This window comes from Mchenga conophoros, linkage group LG17, assembly GCF_057382185.1.
Source record: "Mchenga conophoros isolate Kocher_MC1m ecotype Shallow Benthic linkage group LG17, M_conophoros_male_GT1.1, whole genome shotgun sequence".
NCBI classification, from domain to species: domain Eukaryota; kingdom Metazoa; phylum Chordata; class Actinopteri; order Cichliformes; family Cichlidae; genus Mchenga; species Mchenga conophoros.
The window spans coordinates 39,088,667-39,109,965 of NC_140542.1; the positions used below are offsets into that span (position 1 = coordinate 39,088,667).

Below are 21,299 nucleotides of genomic sequence, written 5' to 3' on the forward strand. Positions count from 1 at the left end.
AACGATAGGATGTTTCTTTGTAGAAGCAGCAAACTGGGAAGAACTGGAGAAGTCGAGACAAAGGAAGGGATTAGTGTGGGCAGGTCAAAGGAACAATATCTGTTTGTGTTTTTTTGTTTGAGGTGACGGCGGGGGTAAGTGTAGTTGAAAGTTGATGTTTCGCTCAGCGTGGTATCCCCTGCAACGGTCTGGTGGTTGAGCTTTCAGTGGGGGCTCTTGGCTGCTGTTGACACTAACCCCCACTGACCCCATTACAAACGCATACACACTCGACTGAAATACACGCTATACAGAAAAGGCCTCTCGCTGTGCCTGTTTGTACCTTTTCCATTATCCAACTGTCTTGTGAATTTGTAGCAAAGCTTGGAAATGTCGTAAGAAGTGAAATACTGCTCAGGTGTGCTTCCAGCTGGGTTGAGGCTTTTCGATTTGTCTGAACTCGAACGAGGAGTTCAGAAAACGCATCAATAAAAAGTTAGTCTTTCGAGAAGTCGAGAGTGAGTTACGGTCAGTGAGTAAAAGGTCGTGATGGAAGGTTATTTGAAGGACATTTTTCATGTTTTGTTACTTATAGCAAAGAATCATTATCTTTGTACCGTCCTTATAGTACACTTTTCTAAGAGAGCACTGCACAAACGTTTCTCTTTACTGCAGTGACCACTGTCAAAGAAACTGTCCAGATGGTTTTGCACGGTGCATCAAAATCCAACAATACGTTCCTGCATTCACATTTCCCCTAAATTTCGAGAAGATCACCAACACCACCGGCTGAAAAATGCCCCAAATCGTGACAGAGCCTCCCCCGTGTTTCACTAAAGGCTGTAGACACTGGCTGTTCTACCTCTCTCCACACCTCCTCCTTCAAATTTGGATTCATCGCTCCATATCCACTGCTGCCACTGAGTTTTAGTCCAGTTCTTGTGTAATTTGGCATACTGCAGCCTTTTCCCCCTGTTTCACTTCCTTAAGAATGGCTTCTTGACAGCCACCCTTCCACTGAGACCATTTCTGATGAGGTTTTGGCGAATTGCAGATAGATCAACTGAAGTTCCAGATGCATCTCTCTGGTTCGGTGTCAGGTCTTTGCTGGATTCTTTCCTATTTCTTAAGGACATGACTTTCAGCTTTAGATAAAGTTTTCAGGCCTCCCACTTATTCTTTTGTCCTCCACTTGTCCAGTTTCCTAAATTTCTTTAAGGACACTCTGCACTATTATTTGACACACTGTGCTGAGATATGTCAGGTTTTGGCTCTTAAGGAATCTTTTTGCTTTTTGCGTTATATTTTGGTATTTTTCATAGTTTCAACAAAATAAATTACAAATTATGTGTTTTGTGATAAACTGCTAGTAACAACGTACTTAAACAACATGCTTGAATGATTCACGGGTGAAACAAACAAAACCACTCCACTGAAAATGAACAATAAAGCAGCCAAAGTTCAAAGAAGAACTTTGAAAGATCTCAGAAAACCTGGAGAAGTCTGGCTGCTGCTGGCTGGTTGCTCAGGACTTTTGCACAGTGCTGTGCATTTCCCTGGATTTAGGTTTTTAGCATTTAGTATTTACACATTTAAAACATGATTATTAACATCCAAACCGTGGAGAACTAGTTTCAGTCTTGTGTGTTGGCCTGCTATAAGACTACGATGGGAAACACTGCTGTAGAGCGGACAGACTGGCAGCTAAAAATACCGGGCACGGAAACGCTTCCTGAACCAAACAATGAATTACCACACGTGCATGTTTGCACACACACACACACACACACACACACACACACACACACACACACACAGACACACACACACACACACACACACACACACACACACACACACACAGACCCTGAGCCTACTGACAGTGTAAAGTGAATAAGCACGTTAATTTTTGCTCCATGGAGGATGGATAATGGGATACAGAGGAGAACATTATTTGAAATGAAAACACAACCTGTGCTATTACGAAAGCAATGTGGAGGCTTAAAGACTCCACAGGAGAGTGAATGGATAGGGACACTCTCACCAAGTTCCTTTTCATTTTGAGGTGGGCCACTATGAGGCACTTGGCCTTCTAACGTGCAGTTGCACAATCAAGTTTGTTGCTACAGACTCAGGATAGTTTACAGTATGCTCTTGTACACACCGAGGACAAAAAATACGTGTGCATATTTTTCTGCTCATTTTCAATTGACGCTTCCAATGTTTTAAATGTGCCAGCTAATCAAACCGAGATAATATGCTGAAAAACGATATTCAGTAACACAGCCACAAGCATGCATGTGTTGAGTTTAAAAGGCTGCTTTAATCATGTGACAGGAGGCAAATCTGTGCCAAACGCATTTAGTACAACTAGTGCAAAGATCTCACTTCCTCTGATCTTTTTTACATTTTTGTCTTTGGTTTGACTCTGCGGTCCTCACCAGAGACGGGCAGCAACGCAGTACTTTTTTCAGGTACGGAGTAAAGTAAGGGATTAGCATTGCAAAAAAAAGTAATTAGATTACTGTTACTTTCCTATAAGCATGCAACGTTACTGCGCTACTAAAGTGTGATTTTGATTTTGAGAGTGTACGACGTTCGTGGCAGCAACAGACGTGTGCAGATCAACAGTGGATAATATGGAGTGATGGAGAGAGTACGACCGTGCAGCGTTTAAAGCTTGGAAGTACTCAGAATACTTTGAGTTTGATTCTGTAAAAAGCGACAAAAGCATTAGTGTCCACTGCACACTCTGCGTGGGAAGAAAACGTCTTTGTACAGCGAAAAATTAAACTTCAGCTCTGAGCGAGCAGCGAGCACGCTGCCACAGGAATGTGACATTCACTGACATGTTGCTGTGTTTTACTTGCATCTATTTGAAAGAGTGAGTGTAAACACAAAAAATGATTTTATTTTAGATGCTGGAATATGCAGAAAATAGGTTTAAATGTTAAACACATTTCTTCAAGTCAAAGACTGTTGCATATAATTTAATTTCTGCTTGATATATAAAGTTAAAAGATTAAAATTAATAAAACAAGTTTTAAAAAGAGACTTTTTCATATGATTCAGTTTTATATAATGGATTATGGAGAAAAAAATTACAATTGGGCTGAAAGGTCTGTTGCTTTATTACGTGTTCAGTTTGGGTAGCATGTTTTTAAAAAGTAACAAAATTACTTTTGAAAATAAGCAATCAATAAAGTAACAGGATTACTTTCTTGGGGAAGTAATCACTAATAAGTAACTAATTACTTTTGAAAATAAGTAATCAGTAGAGTAATGGGATTACTTAATGGAGAAGTAATCAGTAATCAGTAATTAATTACTTTTTTCAATTAACTGGTCCTCACTGCTAACTCTGGAGCCAGAGTTTTATGCAGGTGAAGTTGATTTACGGCCCTGCAGAATCTCCATAGACCTTAATAAATGCCATCATTTGCATTTGTACTTTTATGCTATCACAAGACAACTGTAACTAAACTGTTGCTATTAGCAGTGGCTAGTGGCAACTAGCACTAGCTAGTTGCTGTAGCTAGTTGTTACAGCAGCTAGCTACAGCAACTAGCTACTGCAGTCCCACTTTGAGAAAGTTAGATAAACTTTACTATTACCTTCTGATTAACAGAATCCGACTGATACAGGATTTCTACGGCTGATATTTAGAAAAGATATATTATATTCAATCATTTTTTTTCTTTCTGATACGCAAAACATAAACAGCCCTCCATTAACATTTGTTATGTGAAGTTATTCATTTACTCATTTCCACGCTGCCCGACTCGGCTCGGATTAGCTGGTTTTTGTGTTTGCGATGTTTTAAACACAAGTTGTGAACAGATACGTGCAGACTGCCCTCTGGTGGACAAACTATGCAACATCAACACTGATAACAGGGTTGAAGGATGTTTCTCCTGTCTCTTCTTTACTTTTTAATTTTCATTTATCGACCATTATAAAGGCAGATACCGCTCAAAAAACAGGCAGATAGATAAGATCTGCTAAGGAATCAGTTGTGCTCCATTGTAGATGATTTGGTCTGTGTCAACACAATGTGTAGGTAATTTTCAAGGAAGGTGTTTTTGGCAGGCTATAGCTTTGGGCACTGCGCAGGGTATGCTGCTAAAAGAAGACGAACCCGGGCATTCGCTCCTATTTTGTTTAGGGGTTAGGACTGTTTCTTGATGTTTGAGGTAACGGGACAATGAGGGGTTGGTTATATGCTTAATGTTCCTGGTAAGTCTTGGACCAAATTAACAAATTGGTATGATGTCATAGCCCAAGCTTGTGAGTGTGTGTAGTATTTACCTGAGCACAGCGTCTGTGGTTTTCACACCAAACCAGGACTTGGTCACTCTGAAAAGAACAGAGAGGATGAGGAAGGATTAGAACAAACACAGACAGAGAAAAATAAATCGTGACGTGTTTCCTTCCCCACATTCAATCCCTTTATGTGTGACTACTGCATAACGCACAAGGAGACAGAAAGCAAAATATTGTTGCTTAAAAGGTCACTGACAAAATTACATAACCAGCCATGCGAACAGACACACACTCCACCTTTCTCTTATTTAGGTAATTATCCTCTGGGTGAAAAATGACTAAACATTCTAGGTTTGCGGCTGCAGAACCAGACAGGGACAACGTCACTCAGCGAGATGTATGGTTATGTGTGCATCTGTAAGTGTGAGTGTTGCACTCTTCATTGCTGAGTGAGTCAAGACCACCGGTAAACACGGCTGCTGTAACCAATATGACAGCAGTATTCGACATGTCATGACCACACGGACAAAAATAAAAATCAACCAAACCAACCCACCCTTATCACACAGAGTTTTCCCTTATTTGACTCTGTGCACCGTCTAGACAACAACTATACAGAACTAATGAATCTATTTATTTTGTATCATTCATGCAATGACACTTCTATAAATTCATAAGAATGGGCGAGAGGCTACGTACACACTGGGCGGGCTGCCAGTCTTCCATCATACCTTATTTTAATGCGCACTGTCGATGAACGGGTCTGTTTTCGTACATAAGGCACACCGGATTATAAGACACATTAAGCAGAACAGTCAGACCAGTTAAACTTACTCAGCTCATTCTTCTTGCTCCTCCACTTCTGTACTATCGATTCATTAATGTTGAATTCTCTTGCAGCTGCTCTATTCCCGTGTTGTTGCAGTATATTAATGACTAACCTTGTGTTCTGGATGGATTATCTCAGTTGTTCTCCTGACTGAAGTTTGGTCCATTTACAACATCCTGCCATGCGATTGCATTTGTCCCTAACCATCGGGAACCCTCATGTTAACTTTTATCGAATGGAAAAAAGTTAGCGTTCATCCTCCAGCTTCATTGTGTTTATGTTATGCTAACATAGCTGTGTCGCTAGCGATCACGTAGCACATCATTATATACCAGCTAGCCCAACTTCAGTAACCCTACAAACGTCACTGCTGTTTAGTTTTCTGTCTTCATTTATGTTGGAAGTGATAGCAGAGCTGTACGTTTGAATTTTTCAGAAATCTCTCAGTCAGAACATGCTATATCATGTTTAGGTGGAAGCTAGCGAGCTAACTTCCTGCTAACTTCTAACTCCGTTAAATTCTGTTTTCATGGATGCCTGGATGTTAAACTTAATTGTTACACCTGGTAAAGCAGCAACGCTGATCATTTTATTAAAGATGAAAGAATTTAGACAGTTTTTAACTCTCAGTGATGCTGCAGTGATCATTTGACTTTGGAACCTGAAGTAGACGGAGTTTTGGACCCAGATTGGGGTCGCAGCAGATGGCCCCGCCCCTCCCTAAGCCTGGTTCTGTCAGAGGTTTCTTCCTGTTAAAAGGGAGTTTTTCCTTCCCACTGTCATCAAAGTGCTGCTCATAGGGGTTCATATGATTGTTGGGTTTTTCTTGGTATCTATTATTGTAAGATCTACCTGTACAATATAAAGCGCCTTGAGGCAACTGTTGTTGTGATTTGGCGCTAGAAAAATCAAATTGAATTGAAGTGAATAGATTACTCCGCCAGGCTTCTGACTACGGTAGCCGACAATCCATCAAGCGGTGCGGCTTCGTAGCTTACCAAAGTCGTACTAAAACATTTTTGACGGATTTTTGAGTGTCGTGTACCTCATAAAATCGGTTCGAGGTCAGTGAGCACAACCAGAATTCATACATAAGGCGCACCGGATTATAAGGTGCACTGTCAATTTTTGAGAAAATTAAAGGATTTTAAGTGCGCCTTATAGTGCGGAAAATACGGTACTTTGGATTGAACGTGGAGAACTATTATCCATGAACACAGTGTGGCTGTTTCACAGTGTGGCTGTAACTACTCACAGACCCCCTTTTGAGCCCTTAAACTGGCGTAAAAACAAACTATTAAGTTTTCATTTGGCTTTTCTGCAATAATTCGAGGATTTTGAGTCATTTTGATGCCTTTAAATAGCAATTTCTACCAGCTGTTTTGAGCTTCCTTTGGCAGGATAGTCAGTTTTGGCACAACAGGCGGCCCTTCCCTCTGAAATGCTTTGTCATCATCAGAAAAATCATGAAGCCTTTGTGCACCTTCAAAACAACTATTATAATACTTGTGTGTAACTGCCTGTTGTTATGTGGCTATGCCTTCAGAGAGAAAGACTGAGCCTCTAGTGTGTGTTGGATAAGCCCCCTTAACAACTCTTAAACCCTCTCCTGAGTGAGCTGTATTTAGCCTGAACCAGCTCAACTCTTTGCACACACACACACACACACCCTTTTCAGGGTTTTAGGTTAGCATTTGTTCTTCTGGTATTATGAGGGCTATGGGGTTATAGTTAAGGTGACAGTGCTGGGGTTAAAGGTTAGAGATTAGGAGTTAAGGGATTTCACGGTACCGAAGATGCTGAACTGACGCTTTCGCTTGTAACGCTCAGAACGGATGCACATTGTTATCGATGGATGGAGGGTGACTTGTGCAAGCACTAAGCCTGGAAGTGAAGAAATTACTGCCACTAGATCAGTCATGGGTGATGAAGGTCTTAAACCTGAGACAGACTTTGAAATAAAGTGTTCAGACAGGCCTGTCAGACAGTTAAATGCTGACTATAAGACGGGGAACACAGCTCCAGATTCTTGTTTTACATCTCCAAAACCAACAAACCGCAAGTCACCTCAGATTTCTAAAGAGACCGTCCATTGAGTATATGTGTGAAAATGATTAGAGCCCCAAATTCGACATAAATTTTGTTTGCCTCATTCCTCTCATACTCTCACGCCGTGCACTGCTACAGCTGCTTACTGCCTCACTTGTCCAGCTGTTGGCAGGAGTGAAGAATTGGTCAGCTTTCAAGAAAAAGACACAATGAATAAGATTGAAATGAAGATTTTGAGCTAAGCTTGAGCAAAGCTTCAAGGTTTCCCAGTATCTATAAGTATCTAAAAAAAAAAGAGGTATTCCTGACCTCTGACATTATACCTCCGTGATCACTAAATGACTAATGACGGGGCAGACACCCTTGGCTTAATAGTAACCTGTGCTGGAGGTTTAAAGGGATAATGCTGCTGCACACCAGCCTTTAAACGGCACAGAAGAGAGAAGGAAGGCGGAAGCAGTAGCACATTACAGTAATTGTGTAAACCCCAATGAATAGATTAGCAACAAGTCTGTGGGGAACAATAAATGCAGAGAAGAACAGATGAGGCAGAAACGAAGGAACCGGTGTCATGGTACCGCATAGAGACATGGAGAGAAACACTTCCCTCCTCTGCTGACTTCTAAGCTTGCTAATACTGTCTGCAGTACAAAAACCCTGTTGCTATGGATACACATCTTATAGTAGCTTCTTCTTCAGTCTCTCAACATTACAACTTTTCAAGATAACATCTCAGACTGATTCTGTTTGAAAACACAAACTGAATGTGAGCCTGGAAGTTTAGACAGGTTCACTTTTACACTCAAGTTAAATTTATTTAGATCGCAACAATTGATTTACAGCAACAGCCGCCTCGAGGCGTTTCGTATTGTAAGAGAGAGAAAACCTCCGCAATCCGATGGTGGGGAGGAAGAACTCCCTTTTATCAGGAAGAACCGGGCACAGGGAGATGCAGCTGAATGACGATGAAACAAAAGGGAGTGCACACTCTGAATCTACACTGAAGAACATAGGACGGCTAAATATCTATTTCTGCATAAATTCAGCGTTGCAACATTGAGGTGTATCATTGAAGTGTAAGAAAATATGCTTCCATTCAAAAACAAAACAGGAAAACCCTTATGTGCCCTCGCAGAAATACTACATGCACTTCACAAGGCAGGTTTGTTTGTGTGACTTTTACTGGCCAATATTAAATCTTACTCTGTGAAACATTTTTGCTCGATGAGTCCGAGCTGTTATGCTACCACGTACCCAAAAGGCAACTCAGATATCCATTAGTGCAATCAGTTGGTGATGTTCAGTGCTGCTACCTGCTGCTAGGAGTACTTTCTGATGGGTTGTATAATTTACCACTTTTAATACTTTTGGCTGTCGTTCTTCACATTTCCCAGAAGCTCTTTCCGAAGCTGCCAGATGAATTTATATGAACTTTTGGGTATTAGGCTAGTTTTTAGCAAGAACCTAATAATGACAAGAGTATGGGTGAGAGAGAGAGCGCTGTTATCTGGTCTATTAAAGCTGCTGTAAGTATGAACCTTCCATTTCTTCCCGTGTGATTTCTGAACAGTGGAACAAAATGATAAGTGCAAATCTGTCAAGTTTGTGCTGTTTTCTTAGCAAACACACACCATGGATGGATATCGGTTGCTACGAAGTATTTGATGTAGGTATATAGGTAGTCCAAAGTTTTATGTTTTTGTCAACATCACGCTGCTTTGTGCCGCTTATAGATCCTTAAGCAGGGTTGTTTGAACATTCATGCACCATCAGAGGGATTACGGAAGCGGAGGATTAGCCTCTTTTGGTCACCCTGTCACTCCTTCTGTGTTTCATTTGGACTCACTGCCTTTCCAAGTCTCTGCATTTCTGCCAACTCCTGTAAAAATGACAGGAGAGGACTTAAAAATGACACCGATGATAAACTATAGATCTTCCAGCGAAAGTACCGAGGACAGCTAAGTATCTCCAGATTTTCACAGAGGAGATATAAAGCCGTGTTCCCCCCTGCTGGCCTCACATCTTCATCCTCGCTCTCAATCTTTTTCACGGTATCGTTCTTTTTCCTGTCTTCTTCATGCCATAACATCCTTCCAGTGTCAGTCAATCCACTTTAGAGCCTTCTGTAGTCTACACTCACACATATGGATGCACACACATATGAGCTAATCCCAAGTCGATTTCATGGGACATATTTGCTGTCAGAGCCAATTAAGCCAGTTTAGATGGGTCTGTGTGCCGTATGGCCATTAAACGGTGGTCAGAGTGAGGTTTCATAGGGTCTTGGTAAGTGTATGTATGTGTGTCTGCGGCAAAACAGCTGCACATGTTAAAAAAAAGTCTGTGAGAGAAAGAGGAGGTGGACTTGCATGAGATGACTAGAAAAGGAGAAAAGAAGCTGGATGTGGGCGACTGAGAGGAAGTAAGAGAGAGGGAGGATACTGAAAAGAATAAAGAGACAGTCAAAAGAAGGTGAAATGTGGAAATAAATATTAGTTAATAGGAGGAGACTGGAAAGGATGGGGAGTGTTGTGAAACAGGATGCTGTTCATCTGGCTAAAGTTTCTTCTTCAAGGATATTTTATAAATGAAAAGCCAACATTCAACACAACAAATCCATCAAGACGGAATATTGTAAAATAAAGATACAGACTTCACAAAAAGGCCTCCAGCTGCTTTTTTTAATGAAGTCCTACAACAAGAAACCATGCTCATATATATATATATATATATATATATATATATATATATATATATATATATATATATATATATATATATATATATATATATACACACACATACAGTGGGGCAAAAAAGTATTTAGTCAGCCACCGATTGTGCAAGTTCCCCCACTTAAAATGATGACAGAGGTCAGTAATTTGCACCAGAGGTACACTTCAACTGTGAGAGACAGAATGTGAAAAAAAAAATCCATGAATCCACATGGTAGGATTTGTAAAGAATTTATTCGTAAATCAGGGTGGAAAATAAGTATTTGGTCACCTCAAACATGGAAAATCTCTGGCTCTCACAGACCTGTAACGTCTTCTGTAAGACGCTTTTCTGTCCCCCACTCGTTACCTGTATGAATGGCACCTGTTTGAACTCATCATCTGTATAAAAGACACCTGTCCACAGCCTCAAACAGTCAGACTCCAAACTCCGCCATGGCCAAGACCAAAGAGCTTTCGAAGGACACCAGGAAAAGTATTGTAGACCTGCACCAGACTGGGAAGAGTGAATCTACAATAGGCAAGCAGCTTGGTGTGAAAAAATCAACTGTGGGAGCAATCATCAGAAAATGGAAGACATACAAGACCACTGATAATCTCCCTCGATCTGGGGCTCCACGCAAGATCTCATCCCGTGGGGTCAAAATGATCATGAGAACGGTGAGCAAAGATCCCAGAACCACACGGGGGGACCTGGTGAATGACCTGCAGAGAGCTGGGACCAAAGTAACAAAGGTCACCATCAGTAACACACTACAACGGCAGGGAATCAAATCCCGCAGTGCCAGACGTGTTCCGCTGCTGAAGCCAGTGCATGTCCAGGCCCGTCTGAAGTTTGCCAGAGAGCACATGGATGATACAGCAGAGGATTGGGAGAATGTCATGTGGTCAGATGAAACCAAAGTAGAACTTTTTGGTATAAACTCAACTTGTCGTGTTTGGAGGAAGAAGAATACTGAGTTGCATCCCAAGAACACCATACCTACTGTGAAGCATGGGGGTGGAAACATCATGCTATGGGGCTGTTTTTCTGCCAAGGGGACAGGACGACTGATCCGTGTTAAGGACAGAATGAATGGGGCCATGTATTGTGAGATTTTGAGCCAAAACCTCCTTCCATCAGTGAGAACTTTGAAGATGAAACGAGGCTGGGTCTTCCAACATGACAATGATCCAAAACACACCGCCCGGGCAACAAAGGAGTGGCTCTGTAAGAAGCATTTGAAAGTCCTGGAGTGGCCTAGCCAGTCTCCAGACCTCAACCCCATAGAAAATCTGTGGCGGGAGTTGAAAGTCCGTGTTGCTCGGCGACAGCCCCAAAACATCACTGCTCTCGAGAAGATCTGCATGGAGGAATGGGCCAAAATACCAGCTACTGTGTGTGCAAACCTGGTAAAGACCTATAGTAAACGTTTGACCTCTGTTATTGCCAACAAAGGTTATGTTACAAAGTATTGAGTTGTATTTTTGTTATTGACCAAATACTTATTTTCCACCCTGATTTACCAATAAATTCTTTACAAATCCTACCATGTGGATTCATGGATTTTTTTTTTTCACATTCTGTCTCTCACAGTTGAAGTGTACCTCTGGTGCAAATTACTGACCTCTGTCATCATTTTAAGTGGGGGAACTTGCACAATCGGTGGCTGACTAAATACTTTTTTGCCCCACTGTATTACAATAAAATAAAAGACAAAAAAAGCGATCTTAAGTTTTTCCACTTGTTGGGTCTTAAACTTTCAGTTCTGGGATCCGCAAGAAAAATCTGTCACGAGAGACCCATCAGAAGCACAAGACTGACCCTCGGAGTAGGAAACACTTGCGCTAAAGGACTTCCACATGGTTGCTGCTGCTGATCTTTGCTGAAGGAAAAACAACCTGATATTAGCCTTTAAAATAAAACACGACGACGCGTGCACGGTCAGCGTGCACGCACGCAGCTGCACACACCCGTCAGTGTTTGAAGGGGAGAGAGATATAAATCACACTTCTGCCAGATGCAGTGATTAAAAAAAAAACAAAAGTGTGTGCAGGAGAGACAGAGGAGGAGAAAGTGTGTGTGTGGGTGTGTGCTGTGGTCAGCGCTTGTGGTGAGGTGCAGTAGAAAGTCTCTTTAACATCAGGCATTAACTCTGCTAATCACACCCAGATGACCAGAAGCAAACGCGGTGATGGTGTACGGCTTGTTTGTGTGATGAATATATCATGACTAACGTCCACTCAACACAATATAAAGTTCTTCCCAAAAGAACAGCCTTGAGGTCCGAAAGCTTCCCGACAGAAGCCCCATGACTCATTGTTGTGTCCACCTTTGAGTTCGTGGCGCCCTACATCCTGTAAACAACAAGCGTCAAAACAAAGGGGATTTTATTACATTCCCAAATCTTAAAGCTTTCTCCTTCTCCTTCCGTCAGAAACTGGGGTTTAGACGAGAAGACTGACAGTATTCAAACTAGGAAGCTCGCCAGTGAGTTAGCGCAAAGAGCGTAAAAACAAAGAAAACCAACTGTCTGCCAACCTGTGTCAAGTCTAGTCAAGTCAAGTGTAGGGCTGCCACGATTAGTCGACTAGTCACGATTAGTCGACTATCAAAATCGTCGACGACTGATTTAATAGTCGACGCGTCGTTTGAAGCTTTGTAAGATCACAAAAGACGCAGGAATAAGTAGCAGGATTTAAGAGTGTAATAACGGACTGAAACAGAAGATGGCAGCACTGCATGTACAAGGATGCCAGCTGCCGTTAAACCCCGAAGAAGAAGAAGCTGTGTCCCGGAATTCATAGCGCGGCCCAGCTCAGTTTCCAACAATGGCGGCAGCTAGTTAGTTTTAATATTACTCTTATTATTCTTTCTGGGTCACAAAATAAACGTTTAACATATTTTCAGGCGAGAATGTAGCTGTGTAAACCTCAAATATCTGCTCAGTTTATCAAGACACCGCATATTTTCAAAAGCGCTCCGACGTTTTCGGAGACGTCTGTTACTAGTTCGATAGCGAGCCTGGTGCAAGGCTCACTAGAGCCGTGAGAACACCGGACTCCCGGCAAATCATTTTCAAACCCACCGCCGTCCTTCGCATATCAGGTTAAACATGATATATAAGTCAAATTTAATAAACTATCATCTTGTCTTTATTTTTAGTTAGCACAGACCTTAAACACTTAAAGCTGTAAGCTAATGATAGTTATATAAGAGCAGATGCTGCTGGTGCAATAAGCTGTACATTTTATGTTGAATGGATGATGATCTGATTAATCGACTTCTTCCTCCTAGCGTTTTTCCCGCTCGGTTGCAGGGTCCGCTTTTCTGCAAAGTCGTCTCCACTTGGGTCGGTCAAGGGCGTCGGTCAGATCGGCTTCGATCTTCTTCACGTCGTCCTTGATTCGGTCCATCCATCTCCGCTTTGGTCTGCCTCTAGGTCGACGTCCTTGGGGGCTGAGCCGCAGTGCTGTTCTCACCACTGAGTTCTCATCGCTCCGTACCACATGTCCGTACCACCGCAGCCTCGCTTCTTGCATCTTATCTGTGATTGGCGTGATTCCCATCCTCTTTCTAACGTCGGTGTTCATGACGTGGTCCCATCGTGTTAGGCCTAGGCACCATCGCAGCATCCGCATCTGATTAATCGACTAATCGCAAAAATAATCGCCAACTAGTCAACTATCAAAATAATTGTTTGTGGCAGCCCTAGTCAAGTGGCTTTATTGTCATTCCAACCATGTGCAGTGTTACAGTACATGGTGCTACATATAACAGACCATCAACACAGGACAACATAAAGTGCAATGTGCAAAAATTGCAACAAAAAAAACAAAGTGCAACAATGTGCACAATGTGCAAAAAAGAACTTGGAGTATAACGGTGTGCATGTGTGTTTCTGTGGAGACTTTAGAAAGTTATTGTTCCTAACACTGAAACACACCTTAGAAGGCAGGTTATTGGAAGAACTATCCATCTGTTACGATCTATTACAGCCAATTCGATTAATGAACCACGGGGAGCATCCAGCAGGAAAAGCAAAGTTGCAGTCGAGCACTGTGGCAGCGTGCCACCTGTTGATTCTTCAGATATTTACAACCTTACTGAGTAGTAAACTCGTAGTTTCAAAGCCGGGCAAGCTGGGGATGGTCTTTAAAAAGTGATCTTGTGAATCTCACAAGACTCCAGTTGCCTTGCAAGGTGAGGCCATACCCAAGCCAGTATTTGCTCTTTGTTTGTCCCAGACGTACGTGTGACATTTATCTCCTTATCAATGGAAAGGAGTAACAAGGGGGAAAAAAGGATTTAAGTAGCACATATAAAATATCACGACAGTCTAGATGTGGCAAAAGAGTCTTTCTTTCCAAAGCTGCAACAAAGCCATGCCCTCAGAGCCTTGCCATTCCAGCTGTGATTTACTGTTTTGGAATTTCTTGTCCTGGTTTCAGGTGAGAGTCGCTCTTACACTGCCACAACTTTATCACCATCTATGCACTGATCAAATGACAGGGCAGTCACAAAGCTGCACTGGCTTTATCTTTGAGGCGAATCAAACAAGCCTTTGTTTCCTGCCGTCGCTCACCTGGATGCCTGTCTCGCTGCATGTCAGTCTACTTCTATAGCCTACGTATCAGTTCACCGAGTTGTCTGTCTTCACCTGCGTCTGTCACACCTGCTTGCCTGCTCTCCTGTCTTTCCATCCCTCTGCCCATCTTCACGCTTGACCGAGTCTGCCCACCTGCCCTTATCTCCTCGTCTGTCTCCGTGCAACCTGACCTGACCGTTGTCTCTGGTCTTTTTCAGAGCGTGACTGGTTGGCTGACCGACCTTTGGGCCGATTAGAGTTACCTACCGCAGCGTAGTCGGGACAGATGCACGCATGCGCACACTTAGACAAGGATGCACAGGGAGCTCGTTTAACCTACCGCCGGCCCTTATCCCATCAGCGCCACAGCATGTGAGCGTCTAAGAACACGGGCTAATCTGAGCTACTACGTATGTGTAAAATAATTCACCTCTTCGGGCAAGACGGGAGTTTTTCGCTTATTTTAGGAGCTTACATCAAGGAGGAATCTGGGAATATGACAACATACCAACATGTTTATATATATATTTAAGTGTGCTCTCTCACACACGAAAGAGCTATAATTACACTATTACGCCATACAAGGGAAAGTAGTGGAAAACCCAGAGACGCAGCATAAAGAGAGGTGTAAATAGAAAACTGGTGACTCAAATTCTAGTGGCTACACACTAGCCACACACACACACACACACTGAGAAAGAGCCAAAAACACAAAGTTCACCCACATGAAGCCAGAGGAAGCAATGTGTGTGTTTGTGTCTGAGTGTGGTGACTGAGGAGGATGAGTAAAGCTCGGTTTGTCTTTACTGATGTCGTAGTTGCTGGAACTGTTATCTAAAGGCTTTTTTCTTTTTTCTAGAGGGAATGAATGCTCTAACATACTCCTACCCATCAATCAATCCGTGTGCTCTCTAAGCTGTCCTATAATAGTTTCGAGGAGTGATGCAACTCTCCAGGATGTGGCTGAGAAGAAAATTTGTTTCCTTGTTTCCTCAGAATTTTGATGTGCTTTTTATTTTGGTTTAAACACACAGACTCTTTTTAAAACCTCTGAGGCTCTGCGTCCTTTTCCTCTCCGATTTCTTCTAATCACAGTCTGTATATAAAAGATGGATGTAGTTTGTGTCGTCTGGGTTTTTTGGAGCCAGAGATGAGCGCATTTAGACGAATGTATAACGTGCTAAATTATAAGTTGATGCTAGCAAGCTCAGTTAGCAAGGTGGATGTGGAGATAACAGCCAGTTGGTGTTGGTGTATAAATAAATCAAGAATCAATCAATAAAATCAGTGCATTATTGATTAATCTCACATTTATTTTTAATCAAACAGACTCTACAAAATGTGTCAAAATAGAAAAAAATGTCAATCCTCACTGTAAAGATGTTAGAAACAGAAACGAACAACAACAATAGGGCTGCCACAAACGATTATTTTGATAGTCGAATAGTCACTGATTATTTTTGCAATTACTCGATTAATCAGATCATCATCCATTGGACGTAAAAAGTACAGCTGATTGCACCAGCAGCATCTGCTCTTATATAACTATCATTAGCTTACAGCTTTAAGTGTTTAAGGTCTGTGCTAACTAAAAATAAAGACAAGATGATAGTTTATTAAATTTTAATGAAATTTGCAGATTGTTTCGGTGAAGTTTAATAAACTCCTTGCTATCTAAAATATAACAGGACACAGGAGTAAATTCTTGAGCATCTCACACTTCTGATAATCAGCTGTCTGCTTGACGTTTATTCAGCTGTGTAAAAACTATAACTTTAATCTCAGACAAACCGATTTACTCAGGAACAAATAAAATACTGAAAAAAGCCAAACAATAACATTTTTAAGTTATCTAAGTGACTCATATATCATGTTTAACCTGAGTAGCGAAAGACGGCGGTGGGTTTGAAAACGATTTGCGGGGAGTCCGGTGTTCTCACGGCTCTAGTTAGCCTTGCCCCCGGCTAACTATCAAGCTAGTGGGTAACAGACGTCTCCGAAAACGTCGGAGCGCTTTTGAAAATATGCGGTGTCTTGATAAACTGAGCAGATATTTGAGGTTTACACAGCTACATTCTCGCCTAAACGTTTATTTTGTGACCCAGAAAGAATAATAAGAGTAATATTAAAACTAACTAGCTGCCGCCATTGTTGGAAACTGTGCTGGGCTGCGCTATGAATTCTGGGACACAGCTTCTTCTTCTTCGGGGTTTAACGGCAGCTGGCATCCTTGTACATGCAGTGCTGCCATCTTCTGTTTCAGTCCGTTATTACACTCTTAAATCCTGCTACTTATTCCTGCGTCTTTTGTGATCTTACAAAGCTTCAAACGACGCGTCGACTATTAAATCAGTCGTCGACGATTTTGATAGTCGACGTAATCGTGACTAGTCGACTAATCGTGGCAGCCCTAAACAACAATCTTTATTATTATTATTTTAACTAACTGGTTAATACTTTTGGTATACACCAAAGTCTTCTACAGCTCAAGCTAACATCCTCAAATGATTTAAAAAAGCCAAAGATTTTTTATTTTAATCAGTTATAAGAACCAAATTTTGTGCAGCCGGACAAAATGATTCCAAGAGCCAGAACCATTCAGGTGGCCGAGCAGGAGCCTGACAACAACGAGGCTGGGCAGACAGCTGGTAACAAAGGAGACAAAGAGCCCCCCCCCCCAAGAGCTTGGTGGCTAACCTTGAGGCCAATAACAGTGAGGGAGCCAGTGACAGGTATGAAAGCTTTTTGAAGGGCAGAGGAGACGCCTGGAACCCACAGACTGAGACCTACACCCTCAGAAAACCCTTTTCTTCTCTTTGCAGCAAGCTAACAACCATTGTACTGGTAGAATAAGGAGAAAAGACTGGAAATCCTCAAATTCAGGGAGGAATATGTCTACCAGGTCTATGTTTTGCTGTTTTGTGATATGTTGGAATTATTAAGACGTGAGGACCCAAATGCAAAATGCTAAGAGTCAGACGTCAATGAATAAAAGGCGAGTGATTTATTGAGGGGATTAAAGTCCAAAAAACAATAAATCCAACATCAAAGTTAAACAGAATTCCACAAAAATGCAAAGCTACAAAACACAATGGATCAAATATAAACAGCTTGGAGCACCAGCACAACTAGGCTTCAATAATATCAGAAAAAATGAACTGAACAGAAATCAGAAACAACCTGACACAATTCATGAAACTAGGGAAAGTAATAAAACCAAAGCAAAAGACACAAACACCCGACTCAGAAGCTGGTGCTGAAAAATCACCTGGTTTCATTTGAATCACTGAATTTGCACATTTGATTCTTGCACACTGGTTCATAAAGTTTAAACCAAATGTTCCCTTTCTCACACCTCTGGTCTAGAACACCCACACACACACACACACACACACACCCACACACACACACACACACACACACACACACACACAAATGCAAACATCTAAACGGTAAAGTCATCCAGAGGCCACCCTCATTACTCAATGCACAGGTGGCGAGGGTCTTTTCTGGATGGACAAGGACCAGACCAAACCTCGGTTTTATATGTGAGCATATGCAACCCCCCCCCCCCACACACACACACACACACACACACATACACACTTTTGTCTGCACACCTCAGAGCCATTGGGGCTGAACTCTGTGGTTAATGACTTTCCCACCCACTACACAGCATGCACATGTTGAAGCCGTTAACGATAAGTGGCTTTTCGAACTTGGTAACGTCCTAATGTCCCTGTTAATCTCACATTCCTCACTACAAAGGCCCCAGTACACAGCACAGCAATCCCTGCAAGACGAGCCATTTTGTGAACTATTAAAAACCAATAACCAAAGTTTTTTTCGGCCTACCTTTGCCCCACTAGAGTATTGACACGGGCCGACTTCAATCTGAGCAACATCAACATCATTTGGTCAGAACTTCCTGATGAAAACCACGTGGAGAACAACAGTTCAAGTGTAGATCACAAGGTTGTTGTTGTTTTTGCTTAATAGTGCAGCACTCAGCTGCTTTACTCTGCACTGCACCTTTCTCTTTTGGCCTAGCTTATCCAAAAATCATTGTAACAACACAGCACTGAGGGAAAAAGACAGGAGGGCAACATTTATTAACAACTTGTAAAGTGCACGTTAGAAATGGCTGCATTGTGTATTTTCTACAGCAAGACAGTCAAATATCACGATCTGTCCTAACTGACACACTGAGTGAAATTAGTACTTGTGGCTAAGACTACATCTGGAAATCACCTGCAAAAATCATTTTGTCCATGTTATAATTTTACATTTTAAGGTCACACCTTCTTCTTTTAGGCATAATTAACAAATGCACGGACTGGTTCAATATGTTCCAATGAAAAATGTTTAGACTGAGCTTATGTGAATATATAAAGTGACATATTTGACAAAATAATAAAACTGTGTTATTGTAAAGTGACCACAAACAAAACCTCGATATTGATTAAGACTGGTAGCGCTGCGGTGGACCCCCCCCCCCCTCCAAAACAAACAAACAAACAAACAAACAAAAACAAGCAGTAATTGTAAACATTCAACATAGTACATATATAATTTTACTTTTGTACGTTATCTCATATTAGACCAACTGGACTGGGTTTTCACATCAAGCCGACCGGATTAAATGTTTCTCTGTTTATTTCAACGGTGCTCGTGCGGAAGGTGACCCTCAGGTGAAAAACACACTAAAACAAAGGATTTGGGGCAAAATGCTTGTCCGTACCTGGAGGTGTCTGAAAGCAACGGTTAGCTGGGTCATGTGCAGAGTGAGGCACCTGGATGTGCATCTGGCGCTGTTCGTTTTCTCCTGAACATCCTCCTGCTCCGGCGAACTCCTGCGAGCACAAGTCACCGCCAACATCGCGCAAAGCAGCACCAAACCGGCCCGACGAACTGACATTACACCGGAAGCTAATACAAAAACATACACAACAACAACAAAAAGATTTTTCCCTCTCGTTTCCTCTTGTTTCGAAGGCGTCCTCCTCTCTCTGACTTATAAATTCAGAATGAAAACATCCGAGCGCCGCTCGTGCCTGCGCGCGAGTAGGGAGTGGAGCGCCTCCGCGGACACTCCCACCACCGGTACAAGTGCGGCCACGTGGAGTTATAACGTTCTTCATCCTCATTATCCTAAATACCGTCATCATCCTCGGCAACGTCGTGCACAAGCGGCAATAATTACTATCGCCGCTGCTTCTTCCGATGATCAGGCCAGTGGCATGCGCGCTTCTTCACTTTCATTATGATTTTTTCTATTTAATTTTACAGTTTTTGCATCATTTGTTTTCATAAAATTGACCAGCAACCCTCAGCGTCATCACACGCACCAGCTGTTAGTGCTGTAGGCGTCAGTGGTCAGGTTTACTTCAGGCCAGCACTGTGGAGAGACCAGAGCGGGGTCTTTTTTAACGTGTTTCTCCTGGAAAGTTAAAATTATGACGACAAGAAGAAGAAGAAGAAAGTGGTTGATTCCACTTGGTATTCAGCTTGATATTGTGCATCACTCTCATCACACTGAAACACGTTAATTCTAATCCAAGCAAGCATCCAATCAGTTTAATTACATTTTTATTATCATTGAAACGTTTATTGCTTTAAAACATTAGATATGCACATAAGTATATTTAATCATTTTTATCCCTTTTTAATATTCTTGCACGTGTTTGTAGGTTCAGGTGCGGAGTTATCGTCATTATTGTTGTTGCTTCACTCATGGTTGTGCTTAATTTTATCAGCTTCACTTCCAACATAATGATCTTTATTTTCATCATCACCATCATCATCATCACCACTGTTCTTAGAGTCTTTTTGACGACCACTTTTATTCTGCTGTGAAACAAAAACAAGAAACAAGAACACCAAGATAATCTTGCTGTTGTCATCAGTGCTCTGATAGTACTGCCTTGTTATGAGGGCAGAAACATAATAAACAGGCCAAAGTTTACTTTAATGTTCTGTTACATGGTTGCAAATATCAGGCATGCAAACAAAGCAAAAGGAGCAGAATGAAAGTCCAAAAGTCCAAAACTAAGACTAAGGAATGCAAGAAGGCGATAAGGACATATAGACGATCTGTCAAATGCTTAGTGGACAAGTGCTGGTGAGGAGAGAGGCGGGTGGATTAGGTGACAAAGTAGCACAGGTGGTAAAGGCAGAGTTTAATTATCTGAATAAATTCCTGGTCTCTCCCGTATCACTGATATACCTTTATCATCAATACTTTTCTCCCTTTTCATAAACATCTTTTTATATAATCATCATCCTCGTCCTAAAAAAACAAAACTGAAAATTACATTTAAAAAAACCTCAAACTGGATCCATCTGACATGAGGAGAGGTGCTGCAGTGAAGTAAGAGAAAGCATTTATGGCCTAATGGTTTGCATGGCAGGGTATAGTTTTAGGCCTATTAACACTTTACCATTACTACTATGAAAAACAACCTTTCCTTTATAGTCTGGGAATGCTCTCCAAGGCTAATTACTGAACTAATAAAAGCGCCTTTATTAATGGGAGCAAGAATTAAAGAATGTGTTGAGGTAGGTGTCTGTCACACAGCCAGTCAGTGTGTTAGTCACCACTTTCTGACAGAAACCACGGAGCCAAGTGGGGTTTTCTAGGACCGAGGCCAAGTCGAGATGCTGAAGACAGAGAGTTGAAAGCCCTGTTTGTTTATATGAGAGCGTAACCCAGCCGAGGAGTCATCTCTGCTGGCAATGAAAAGCAGAAAGAATCACCTAGCTTTTGATTTAGATGAAATGGACTTGTATAAATATTTAGTAAGTACTGGCAGGACTGTTTTTGACCCTGCTGTATAAAGCAGGCTTCTCATTCTGTGTCGTACGGAAAGGCATACA

At 41.8% G+C, this 21,299-nt stretch overlaps 1 protein-coding gene across 4 annotated transcripts in view; it reads right to left on the minus strand.

The window, feature by feature from the left end:
- The window catches only part of anos1b (anosmin 1b), a 59,078-nt gene that overhangs the window by 32,695 nt on the left and 5,084 nt on the right, over positions 1-21,299 (minus strand). For 3 of the 4 annotated variants that reach the window (XM_085252622.1, XM_085252623.1, XM_085252621.1), the window contains exons 1-2: positions 19,165-19,474; positions 4,288-4,335 (exon numbers count right to left, since the gene is read on the minus strand). In XM_085252622.1, the coding sequence (XP_085108748.1) occupies positions 4,288-4,335; positions 19,165-19,341 (225 nt within the window). In that variant the 5' untranslated portion in view covers positions 19,342-19,474. Of the gene's footprint in view, positions 1-4,287; positions 4,336-19,164; positions 19,475-21,299 lie in introns of those variants that run through there. The other variant, XM_085252620.1, reaches the window with a different exon arrangement.